Consider the following 12,933-nt stretch of genomic DNA (forward strand, 5'->3'; position numbering starts at 1 on the left):
CTGTTAAAATATTACATAAGTCATTTTAACTGCACTAAATATAATATATAACTAAATAGCAGCAAGTCCGTTTGCCACATAATTCCATCCTTTATTGAAAAATAAAGAAGTGGTCGTAGACAAACTCCTACATTTCATATTATTTTGCTTACCAGTTTTTTTTTTGAAGCATCATAATGCAAATGCAATATTAGCATGTCACCCCTATTCTAAAAACATACCCTTGTCAAACTTTTCGATACCAGGATGCGCACTGTTTTGGGCAAAAAAACATTCATCTGACTAACACACTCCAAACACAGGCAACATTTTGCCTGTGTTCGGAGTAAAAAATGAATCCACACAGTTCTTGGGTCCAAACTGACAGTTCAGCAGCTTTCCTGTCATGAGACAAGCCTTGGGTGTCACACATCAGGAGCTTTCTGTCATGTGACAAGCCTTAGCTGTCACAGTTTTCGTGTTGTGCGACAAGCCTTAACTGTCACATATCAGCAGCTTTCCTGTCATGCAACAAGACTTAGCTGTCACAGTTCAGCAGCTTTCCTGCCATGCGACAAGCCTTAGCTGTCACAGTTCAGCAGCTTTCCTGCCATGCGACAAGCCTTAGCTGTCACAGTTCAGCAGCTTTCCTGCCATGGACAAGCCATAGCTGTCAAAGTTCAGCAGCTTTCCTGCCATGGACAAGCTTAGCTGTCACAGCTCTCCTGCGATGCGACAAGCTTAGCTGTCACAGTTCAGTAGCTTTCTTGCCATGCGACAAGCCTTAGCTGTCGCAGCTCTCCTACCATGGACAAGCTTAGCCGTCACAGTTCAGTAGCTCTCCTGTCGTAAATCATGCTTGTGATGAGAAAAGTTCAAATGCCTGTCAAAAAGTTGCATCTTGTCCTTGAGATTGTTAAAAATCTGATCCCCGCTTTGCTAGCATGCTAAACTGGTACTGTCCAAACAGATGCTTTGAGGACTGGTTTGGGGCCTGTAAAAAAAAAAGCAAAATACTTTAATTATAATTTAATATATTATTAACGTTTTTTTTTTTTTTACTTTATTCTAAGGTTATACAATGTATTGAATATAAAAATGCATGCGAAATTTAATCCAAATTGGTCAATATTTGGTGCAGTTATTCACCAAATGCAAATTACCTTTTTAGGTTTGTAGCTGTGTATACTGGGTAGAAATGTGGACGCTGAGGGTCTGTACTTGAACGTGGTGGAGAAGGTAGGTGCATGATGATAAGTAGATGCCAATGAGGATCCATGGTTTGGAACACGAGGTAGACTCAAGCCAGTCCCAAAGTTATGCTCATAACGCTTCTTCTTCTGCAATCATCAGGAACATTATACAGGTTTATATACATTTACTTACAAGGTTTATTTACAGCTTGCACGAATATGATAATTGTCAGGGTCAAGTCCATGTTGGAATCATAACATTACAATCGTGAAGCCGCTGAGGTTATATGCCATATACACGTATTTTGAGAGGCATTTTAATGAAAGCAGTATTTAACAAGACAAGAAATAGGAGTTACTTTTGTACTATGCCAGAAACTTTAACAAACATTTTGGAATAGTGAAATAAATATTTAATACTATAAGCTGAATAGTTTTACATAAAAAGTATAACTTTATACACGGCATTAACACAATTCAGGAAGCCGACATTTGCTCTTCTGTTTGTTTTGAAGCTGTGAAAGTACATATAGTAATATAGCCTATAGAGTTACCCTAAATGACCTAAAATTTAGCCCACAAATGTGCATATTTAGAGGCAAATCAATGTTAAAAAATATTTTTTTTTTGGTGCTGAAACTTACAATTTTCCAGTAGAATATCATCCCCTGTTCAAGCAAACCTCAAAACACCTTTCTAAACTCAAAAGATCTCTCAGAATCAGGAAAAATTGGCAAGTCAGTCATGGGCAAAATCTGTGGTCGTTTAGGTACACTTTCACAATGTTTGTCCATTACTTAAAATAAATGACATATCCCTGAATTATTATCATTTCAACTAATCAACTAAAGACCTTCTTTACATCTGCTTCAAGAATGTCATTTATTTGACCAGCCAAAATGACCACTTCTTGAATGGTTGTACCCGAACAACTACAGCTGTAACTCACTTGCTTCCTGAATGGTTGTACCAGAGCAACCACAACCGTAACTTAGCCAATTCCTGAATGGCTGCACCTGAGCAACTACAGCTGTGACTCACTTGCTTCCTGAATGGTTGTACCAGAGCAACCACAACTGTAACTTAGCCACTTCCTGAATGGCTGCACCTGAGCAACTACAGCTGTAACTCACTTGCTTCCTGAATGGTTGTACCAGAGCAACCACAACTGTAAATTAGCCAATTCCTGAATGGCTGCACCTGAGCAACTACAGCTGTAACTCACTTGTTTCCTGAATGGTTGTACCAGAGCAACCACAACTGTAACTTAGCCACTTCCTGAATGGCTGCACCTGAGCAACTACAGCTGTAACTCACTTGCTTCCTGAATGGTTGTACCAGAGCAACCACAACTGTAACTTAGCCAATTCCTGAATGGCTGCACCTGAGCAACTACAGCTGTAACTCACTTGCTTCCTGAATGGTTGTACCAGAGCAACCACAACTGTAACTTAGCCACTTCCTGAATGGCTGCACCTGAGCAACTACAGCTGTAACTCACTTGCTTCCTGAATGGTTGTACCAGAGCAACCACAACTGTAACTTAGCCACTTACTGAATGGCTGCACCTGAGCAACTACAGCTGTAACTCACTTGCTTCCTGGATGGTTGTACCAGAGCAACCACAACTGTAACTTACCCGCTCCCTGAATGGCTGTCATGACTGTACCTGAGCAACTACAACTGTAACTTACCCGCTTCCTGAATGGCTGTATCTGAGCAGGGAGGGACTGAGCTTTGGGGAAGATAAGGGGCGTGATTTCAGCTGGGGGGCCATGTTTGGACAGCTCCACCCTGGGGCGGACAATCTCCATCTTCTCCTCCTTAGCTGCAGTATTCTTGGCATTGTTGGTCTCATTCTTAATCTGGAGGTTTTTAATCTCGTTTTCCTTCTGGGCTTTGTTGGCCGCTGCTGCTCTCCTGTCAGCATCTCTATATTTAAAAAGTAACAATTTTCATGTAAATGTGATAATACAATTTAACACCTAAGTAGAAGGTAGAAGATATGCAGATGAGTAATTTAATATGATTATGGTTATTAATGCTGTGCTGAAGAAGTTTTGGCGTACACATGTATGATGGCAGTTTACGGGTGAGGGAAATCTTTATACGCATAGTAAATCATCAACCTTTGTCACGTACATGTACCTGACGAACATCCAGAATGAATGCCACGGCAAAAACAGCAGGAGTTGGATAACGACACACAACCTCACTCGTCAAAGGCCTGCTAATCATACGTAAGCCAGCCCCAATTTAATATGTATTCATAGTTCTTCAATAAATAAGGTAGCCGAATGGTCTGGGCACTCTTTTGATTCAAGACGCCATTTTTGTGTGAGCAAATAAATGACAATTCTATTATTTGGTGTCCCAAACCTCTCACCCTAAATCCTTTTGACAAGTTAAAAATTTTCTAGATCAGGCCCTGATAAATGAAAGTTGTTTTTTTTTTTTTTTTAGCACTATCCCTGACGTCATTTATTAAGAGCACTAAAGTGTTGCCAATAAGTATATAATAAAGAACTTACTCTGGTCTAAGGAACTCAATGAGTTTCTTTGTATATATGGTTACCTCCCTTTCCTTGATGTTGTCACTCCGAAAACCCTCTACACTTATATGCCATTTTAATAATCTTACCTGTACTCTTTGAAGTAAGGGTGCCTCAGGGACTGTTTAGCCGATAGCCTCTCCTCTGGGTCATACGCACACAGTTTGTAAATCAGCTCAATAGCCTCCTTTGGAGCGTGTGGTAACAATCTCTCCATACCAGTGCCTTTCTTTGAAGGGAAGTTAAAATTCATGCCTCTTGCTTTACTGCAAAGAGAAAATATTCAGTTTGCAGGCTTTTCACTCACCACGGGAGCTGCTAAGTTTAAACTGTAAGACATGGTACTGTGTTGTATTTATGCGGCCTACCAAGTAAGTTCTGCCATACAGGTTGTTGGGAATTACGAACACTTTATAATGCATTATCCATAGAAAGGAAGATTGTATTTGGTTTACTAGACTTAGAATTGCTTCCAATCTAACATTTTATTTGCGTGTGCAATTTACAAGCAACTTTGCACTGTGGAAATCTTTGCGCTGCCTCAAATGCATGCGAACTCAAGGGGTGGACACTTTAGTCCAGTGACGAATTTCCACTTAGAATTCTCTTGATGTTTTTCGGAAGTATAGGCCTAGTGGGTATATTCAAATGCAACTCATTTTTGTCTTCAGCTGAATCACTTAAAAATTCTGAATTTCTTTCAGCAATATGTCCCTTAACAGTTGAAAAGTTCAAATCTCACTTGCTCATGATTTTTATGGGTTCCATATACACATCTTTCTACATCAAGAAATTTCATGTTTGAACAATTTAAATTATGAACTGTATGTATACATTTAAGATTTTATTTCACAAAAAAGTAATTTTCAAAGCCAACATTCTACATTTCATTTTTATCCAAAGATGTATCACTGACTGTCTCAACACTTATATTTTTTTCTATGTTTTCTATTTAGATAGAGACATGTTAAACTTTGAAACTGCTGAGGGGAGACAACTCCACTACTATGACCATACACTGCAGATTCCGCATGAATATATTCAAATGTATGATTTTGTTGAACATTTTTACTGCTGCACTTCTAACTTATTACAGTATTATTGGAACAAGGTATGGATATGCCAGCATTATTACAACAAGGTTCTAAACAGTAGCCTAGGTACACCCTGTAATTCAAAATTCATCATGAATACAAATTTCTTGCGAGTTCATCAATTCTCTCAAACACTTGTCCCTTGTCCAAATTATGTATTCGTTTTGTGATGAATGTTTGAAGAATCATTAAACTTACTTCCTGAGCTTGTTGAGAACACCAGGTTCTGGTGTGCCCACAATGTCATGGATCTTGGCTATCTGGTCTACTTCATTGGAGCCTGGGAATAGAGGATGGAGGCTGAAAGCAGGGAGAAAACAAGACATCATTGACTGATCTGCACATTCGGTAAACTGTGTAATTCAACTAAATTATTGCTTTCTGCAGTTTTTAAAGAATTAAGCATACTTGTGTCCTTTGTGTGAAATCAAACTTCTTCCATCACATTTCAATGGAAACTATCACAAGGGAGCCATGTTTTTTTTTTTAGGAAACAGAGAAAGCTCACCAGGATATTTTGAAGTTTTGGAACTTCCTTGGAATGGCACCAAGTTAAAAAACAAGATTACGCTTGATATTAATATACTGTTTTAACACATTACATACTCACCTGAGGATTTCAAAAAATACACAGCCAACACTCCACATGTCCATCTTATAACCATAGTAACCATCTGTCAACAAGCACTCTGGTGCTCTGTACCTGAGGTAAAAATATTGATGTCTGTCATTAAGTATCCTCATAAACACTAAGCAACTATCATTGTTAATGTATGTATATGTAAAATTTGCATGGGGTCGCACATCCAGTAATTAATTAGCTGGTAACCCCTTAGGGAAGGCACTTCAAAATAACTGGTACCTGGTAATCAGCAGACAGAACGTCTGAAGTCAACTTGAAAATGCGTCCATACCCACAGACACGTTTACAGTTTGTAGACTTGTTTACTTGTTTAGGTTTAATCAATTATGTGAGATTTTGTGTTGCCTTGCATATGTAGTAAGAGAATGCACTGTGACATTCACACCTGTTAACAGAAATTTTCACAAGTAAATGCAGCAATCAGCATACTGGTGGCATACTTTGTCTTGTAATGTGCTTCTATTAAAAAATTTTTCACTTATATGATCTACAACACTTACCACCGTGTAGATATGTACTCTGTGTACTACAACACTCACCACCGTGTAGATATGTACTCTGTGTACTACAACACTCACCACCGTGTGGATATGTACTCTGTGTACTACAACACTTACCACCGTGTAGATATGTACTCTGTGTACTACAACACTCACCACCGTGTAGATATGTACTCTGTGTACTACAACACTCACCACCGTGTAGATATGTACTCTGTGTACTACAACACTTACCACCGTGTAGATATGTACTCTGTGTACTACAACACTTACCACCGTGTAGATATGTACTCTGTGTACTACAACACTTACCACCGTGTAGATATGTACTCTGTGTACTACAACACTTACCACCGTGTAGATATGTACTCTGTGTACTACAACACTTACCACCGTGTAGATATGTACTCTGTGTAAGGCTGCTTAGAGTAGACACTCCTACACGATCCAAAATCAGCGAGCTTCAACACATCCTCCTGACAAACAAGACAGTAAATGCTGTAGTGTAATATTTATTTATTTATTTATTTGGTGTTACATTATCACAAATTTTTCACTTCTATGACAATGAACAAGTTTACATGAAGAGAAAACCACAAAGAACCCAGTGGAAATCAGGCACATCATCTACCACAATTTATTTATTTATTATTTGATTGGTACTCTACGCCATACTCAAAAATACTTCACTAGAACAACATGGAACAAAAAGCTGGACATGACTTCATAGCATCCCCATTGATGAGATGCTCCAGAGCCATTGCGTGTGTTAGCACGCTAACCTCTACGTTATGAAGGCCACCAGCCCCCATCTATAAACACAACCATCCTCAATTACATATTTAGTAATGTTGTCAACAGCATTGTAAACACTGTGAATTCACACCTTAACAGCAACCTGTGTATACAAAGTTTGTTCTTTAGGGCTCAGAGCTACTCTTTTCAACATACATGAATGCCTAAAGCTTACAGTTTTAACTATCAGATGCTCTGTCAGTTTTTATCAAAACCTCCATGGTCATTGAAGAAAAAAATTAGGAAGTAAAGAGAAGATTTTGCTTAAACTCTTTAAGTTTGGAGTGAATGAAGGTGAATGAAAGTCTGATTTTTACAGTGGAGTGTAGATGTGATTTACTGACTTTATACAGATGGGATGCATGGAAGTTGACAATCCAGTTATGGAAGCATCTTTTATCATTATTTTTAAGCAAGTAATGTTGAAAAAAGAGGCTATGGATAGGAAAAAGTGGATTCCTTGTTATAAAGACCATATGACACATTTTACAATATAATTTACTTTTTTCAACAATTAGATATATCTTATTTATTACTGAAAAATATTTTATGCCAATTATCACAAAAGGCACACAAATTCTTTGTTTATACAAAAAATCAGGAATGTAAACTATCAGTGCAAGATTTCCATTTTGTCAACTTTACTTTTTACTTTATACAGATATGTCAAGAAATACACTCACTCGTATTAAAATGTTCTCTGGTTTTACATCCCGATGAAAAATGCCATTTCTGAGAAAAAAAAGATGAAACAGAATAACTTAGATAACAAAGAGATCACCAGTGGGAGACAGATAAATACAAAAACTTCAAATTTATACATAAAATACACCCCCTTGTATCAGTGTGCTTTGCATGTATATGCATGTAAAACTTCAGGTCAATATATTCAATACTTGAAATACAGCCCCTGACATATACCTTAATACCAATTCTAATACAAAATACAGTAATGAATTTTGTAATCTGCGGTAATTAATATGCACACAGCAAATCACCGGAGTTCAATACATGCAGTACTTTTTAAGATAACATCCTCATATATAACTTTTTGTTTACAATGATTCTAGTACACAATACACTAAATCATGAATTTTGTAATCTGCGGTAATTAATATGCACACAACAAATCACCCAAGTTCAACACATGCAGTACTTTTTACGATAACATCCCTATTTGTTACTTTTTGTTTAACACTGATTCCAGTACACAATACACTAAGACATGAATTTTGTTATTTATGCACACAGCGATATGCACACAGACAACCAACGATGGAATGGCCCATTCATGTAGTTGTGCTCTATGTGTGTGCAAACCATAAGCTCAATACATGCAGTACTTTTTAAGATACAATCCCTAACAGTTTGTTTAACATTACTTTCCATGTTAAATTGACACTGATGCTCAGGGTAGAACATGAGCTATGAGCTAATAACAGATATCCATTACAACACAGTATTCATTTGTTCCATGAAATATTCAAGTAAGGCTGTCATGGCATGACATTTTAATGACTTTTCTTTATATTGCACCTGGAAATGTTTACACATACATATACCTGGACATAAATATCTTAATCTGACTTTACACTTTATGCTTTACTTCAAGAGCTATGTTAGCTTTAAATTTTATTTATTTATTTATTTGATTGTTGTTTTACACCGTACTCAAGAATTGTTAGCTTTAAAGCATGCAACATTGCACAATGGTATATGTTCCACTGTCCACTTACCTGTGCATATGGTCCACAGACTTGCACAGCTGGTACATGTAGTTTTTGACTGTCCTCTCTGGCAGGTAGTGCCGCTTACCTGTGTAGAAAGGAATAAAAATAGCATGATTACTTTTGACATGCAAGAAAGACATTTTTTTTTGTATATTCAGTCTACAAGAGAGCTTCAATAGCTGTTGTGAAAAAACAGCACCCTCCAGAAAAACAGAAAGGCTACATCGACACGTAATTGGTTGACCTTTTCGACCAGCAAGCGTCAAAGCACAGTTGTCTGCCAGACCGTGAAATATCAAGGATTCAAAACAATGAATGATGCCTGGCTGCTCCATTTGCATAGTAGTGTCTTTGTCCACAAATGATATATCCATTAAGAAATAATTTACTTCATGGTTGATTCAGTTAATGCATTTATGGCTCTATACAAGTATGTCTGTGCATTTTAATGTAGCAGTTTAGCAGTCTACATTTATCAAGGGCAAAAAGATTATGTTACGTTACAGATCACAATATGGTCAGAAGAGGCCACTCAAGTATCCAATGTCTTAAAAGCAATTTACTAGGTTGTAAAAATTTGAATAAAAGAGTATTTCGTAAGTATCTATATAATGTTTTCTAATTTCAGTATAAACCACACAAGGGAGTTACATAGTCCATGCCCAAATCAAATAACAATATTGTTAAAGCATTTAAATAACCAGGCACCTCACAGCAAAATAAACAAACAACATTTTGAGGTAATTTTTAATCCTAACACTCATAAGATGTATTTTCACTTATGGATTATGCTCACGTAATTATACTGTTGGAATCCACTGGAATTACACACAGCTAGCTTAGTACAAAAACATGCAGTTTCACTTACCTCTTATCAGCTCATAAATATTCATATCCATGAGCTCACATATCAACACCAGGGTACCAGAACGCTTGTCACTGAAAGTGAAAGTAAGCAAATCCGAACATATTTCAAATTAACATCGCAAATGAACACAAACCACTGGCACTGTAAGGCATTCATTACATTTACTGGATAGTGTTTTATGTTGAAGGGTTTAACACTACATGAACTGATCAGTGAAGAAAGTCTCTGAGAGAGCCATGCACCACCATATACGTACAAGATCACTTCCTCCAGCTCCAGTATGTTTGGGTGAGGACTGAGTCTTCTCATCGCCTGAATCTCCCGCAGATTATTCACTTGATCTAAACTGTAACATGGAGTAACAAGAATTCAGGTGAACACAACATACGCCCCAACAAATGCATTTGTTCGAAATGTATCAAAGAATACCAGCAGCATTGTGATGAGTATCATGTGTGACAGGAATCTTCATGGCTGTTGATGATAGCCATGTGGTTACTATGACAAATGCACAAGTGGACAAATGTGTCCACCAAAAGTGAGAACTTTATGTGGAAAACAGTTGGAGTTGTAGCCTGGACCAATATATATATTTATATAGGCTATCTGATTATCATGACAACCATGAAAATGGCAAATGTGAGTCATGACACAACGTCATCTGTGCATCTACCAAAAATTCAATTCTATGTGGAAAACTGTTGGAGTTATAGCCCAGACACGAAATCATATCTATTTATATACATGTAGTATACTATGACAACTATGGTAACTATGACAACCGTGGAAATAGACAAATGTGACACATCGTCATCTGTGTGCATATGTATCAACCAAAAATTAAAACTCTCTGTGGAAAGCAATTGGACATATAGCCCAGACATGAACACAAATGGACAGACAGACAGATGGACAAATGGACAAAACTGCAATAACATAATACACTCCACCTAAAGGTGAGGGCATATAAAGAGGTAAATTTCCAGTCTTGTTAAAATTAGACATATAATATACTACAGTTTTTCAGAGAAAAGCAATACTCAAATCAAATAAATGTCCAGAGTGACTCAAACTTCATATGAAATAACTGATATCATCATATTAACTGAGAACTACAGGTGAGGAGCTTGAAAAGGAATCTTTGCTAAATCCACTCAAAAATGACAGTTTCAAATTACATGAGCTTATTTACTCTTAAATATTTTTTTTAAAAATCTATTCTAATGTAAACATACTACATGTACATGTTTTAACGTGGGTTAAAATATATAGTCAGGGCCATATCAAGAAAAACATTAAAGGTTCTGCCAAAATGCCAAACATAAATGGTGACATTGTGACTGTGCATAAAGGAATTCCAAATGATGCTTCCTAAGAGCTTTTGAGTCTGCAAATGATAGGAATTTAGATGAAAACTTAACTTTTTATTGGTAAACCATCATTTTTTTTTTGGTTTAATTTACTTGTTAGTTTTCATACAGCTTGTTTCATTGGGCAGCCAACAATTTGGGAGTCCAAACATTGACTCTAGATATAGCCCCGATAGTATAGTCACAGCCACAGCTTACCTTTCATAATGTTGCTTCATTTTTTTGCAGGCCCAGTATGAGCCATCCTTGATATTCTGGCATTTTAATACCTCTGAAAATGTCCCTTCACCCTTTTTTCCAAGGACACGGAACTCTATTATGCAAATTAAAAAAAAAATATACATATATATATATATATATATATCATTATCACATCACTTTTCTTCAGTCATTTCAGTGTTATTGAGAAATAACAATGTAATACTGATATAAAGGCATTTTAGCGCTTTTGTGACATTTTCTGTGATCTGTTGAACTGTTCTGTTGATATCAGGTAACTTTATTCACAGACTGACTCAAAACAAATCGAACAAATGGGGCAAACCATTTTTAGGGGATTGTTTATATGTTCATGCCAAAAAGATAAGGAAACTCTGCCATAGTTACGTATATTGCACCTTTGTATTCACAATAAATTGTATACAGTACTGTAGCTATCCTTGTGGACAGTCAGCTAGAGTGAAAGTTAGTGAAAATGGGAGGGTAACTGAGCTGTTTGACCAAGAATCAGAGGTTGCACATCACAGAAAAGATATATATGTCTTTTAGCTATAGCTATCAATACATGTCTTGCACTAATTTTCAACGTATAGTTATTCATCATCCCCTAAATAAGCTGCTAATATTTCTGCTTGTCTCCATCTATATCTAAATGAAATGTAAAATACAGCCTTATTTTGGACTTTGGTTGCTAAAGTGGACATATAGTTACAGCTTTCGATGTGCCATTTATCATAGTGTGTTCAAGGGTTTCCAAATTATATTGGACTGAACCGTGAGTTCTTTTTTAAAAAATGACATGTAGTAACTACATTTTCAAGTGCTACACAACTGCCTCTGATGAATATTATTATATGTTATGCATGTTTTCTGTACAAGTATCTGTCTTTGTGTATATATGCCGCTCTACAACATTAAAATACATTTTGGTTTTGTGATGCGCAGGCTTCTACTGTTTGGGTTATGGTTCTTAGATGGTTCCGGTTTTAAATGCGTCAGAAAACTTTGGTCTTGACAGCCAAAGATCAGACTATTTGATTTATCAGGTAACTGAATATAATATGATGCCAACTGAAGTCTTGTCACATTGTCACGTGGTTCATGTATACATGGGTTATAACCTAAAAAATTTCACTTCCAGCCTCCAAGAACATGGTTGACAGATAGCAGTGAGCACATGACTTGGTAAAAGTTGACCCATCCATTTTTTGTAGCTTTCATTCTGTAGGTCTCCGCTCATGTGATGAATCTGTATCCATGAATTACACAGAGTTCTATTTTCCACAAATCAGACATATATGGCTATTTAAGATCCAATTTTAGGCAATTTTGAACTTGAACAATAGGTCTTTAAATGTGTATAAGTAGTAGTCTTTTTGAAAACAGTGTTATTAAAGGAACCATATCGGTATATAAATGGTCTGTTTCTCACTATGTACCTTAACTGTACACAAGTACTTATCTGTAATATGTCATGGCTCAGTTGATTTGTTGTGTACTTTCAGCTAATTTATGGGACATGTTACAAACAACCAGAAGGTTTTATCACACTACAAAACCCTCACATCCCAAATAGAGCATTTTGTCATATTTATCACAGCTATTAGGCTGCCAACGCGGTGTGGTGCGGTTATATATTACATTGTGGGAGGCCTGTATATCTTTAAAAGTTATTGCTAACGCTGCAGACAAAACAGCGCGGCCTGTTCACATATCATCACAACAAAATATTCTCACTTACTCTGCATAACAACGTTCATTTGGCTGGTGTTGTTGTTGTTGTAGGTGTAAAAGATTAGGTTAGGTGAGCCCTTCCTTCATGCATTTATGTGACATTTTTGCACATATATTAACTCATGTTCCGCATTTTTCATGGAAATATTACTTCCCAACACCAAACACTTCTTTCGTTATGGTCATCTCGAAAAACTTAAAATACACCTAAAATTTCTGACCCGGAACGTCACATTCCCGTTGTCACTGACACTTT

The 12,933-nt window shown here is 36.8% G+C and overlaps 1 protein-coding gene across 1 annotated transcript; it reads right to left on the bottom strand.

Annotated features, from left to right (window-relative positions):
* Nucleotides 1-825: 825 nt before the first annotated feature.
* On the bottom strand, nucleotides 826-12,910 carry LOC135469285 (MAPK/MAK/MRK overlapping kinase-like). The gene is made up of 13 exons (XM_064747901.1): nucleotides 12,685-12,910; nucleotides 10,923-11,037; nucleotides 9,611-9,700; nucleotides 9,355-9,425; nucleotides 8,493-8,571; nucleotides 7,440-7,488; nucleotides 6,352-6,437; nucleotides 5,429-5,521; nucleotides 5,017-5,118; nucleotides 3,814-3,990; nucleotides 2,867-3,104; nucleotides 1,143-1,319; nucleotides 826-973 (listed from the first exon to the last, which is right to left on the bottom strand). Exons 1-13 carry the CDS (start codon nucleotides 12,701-12,703, stop codon nucleotides 896-898), a joined length of 1,374 nt encoding a protein of 457 aa, XP_064603971.1. The 5' UTR covers nucleotides 12,704-12,910; the 3' UTR covers nucleotides 826-895.
* Nucleotides 12,911-12,933: the final 23 nt, after the last annotated feature.

Source organism: Liolophura sinensis, chromosome 6, assembly GCF_032854445.1.
Source record: "Liolophura sinensis isolate JHLJ2023 chromosome 6, CUHK_Ljap_v2, whole genome shotgun sequence".
In the NCBI taxonomy this organism is placed as follows: domain Eukaryota; kingdom Metazoa; phylum Mollusca; class Polyplacophora; order Chitonida; family Chitonidae; genus Liolophura; species Liolophura sinensis.

Bases quoted from the DNA above. Each gene is read 5' to 3' on its own strand.
- LOC135469285 (XM_064747901.1), bottom strand. The intron at 8,572-9,354 runs GTAAGTGAAACT...CTTTCTACACAG, and splicing joins TATTTATGAGCTGATAAGAG to GTAAGCGGCACTACCTGCCA. The intron at 5,522-6,351 runs GTAAGTGTTGTA...TTTTTACCTCAG, and splicing joins GAGTACATATCTACACGGTG to GTACAGAGCACCAGAGTGCT.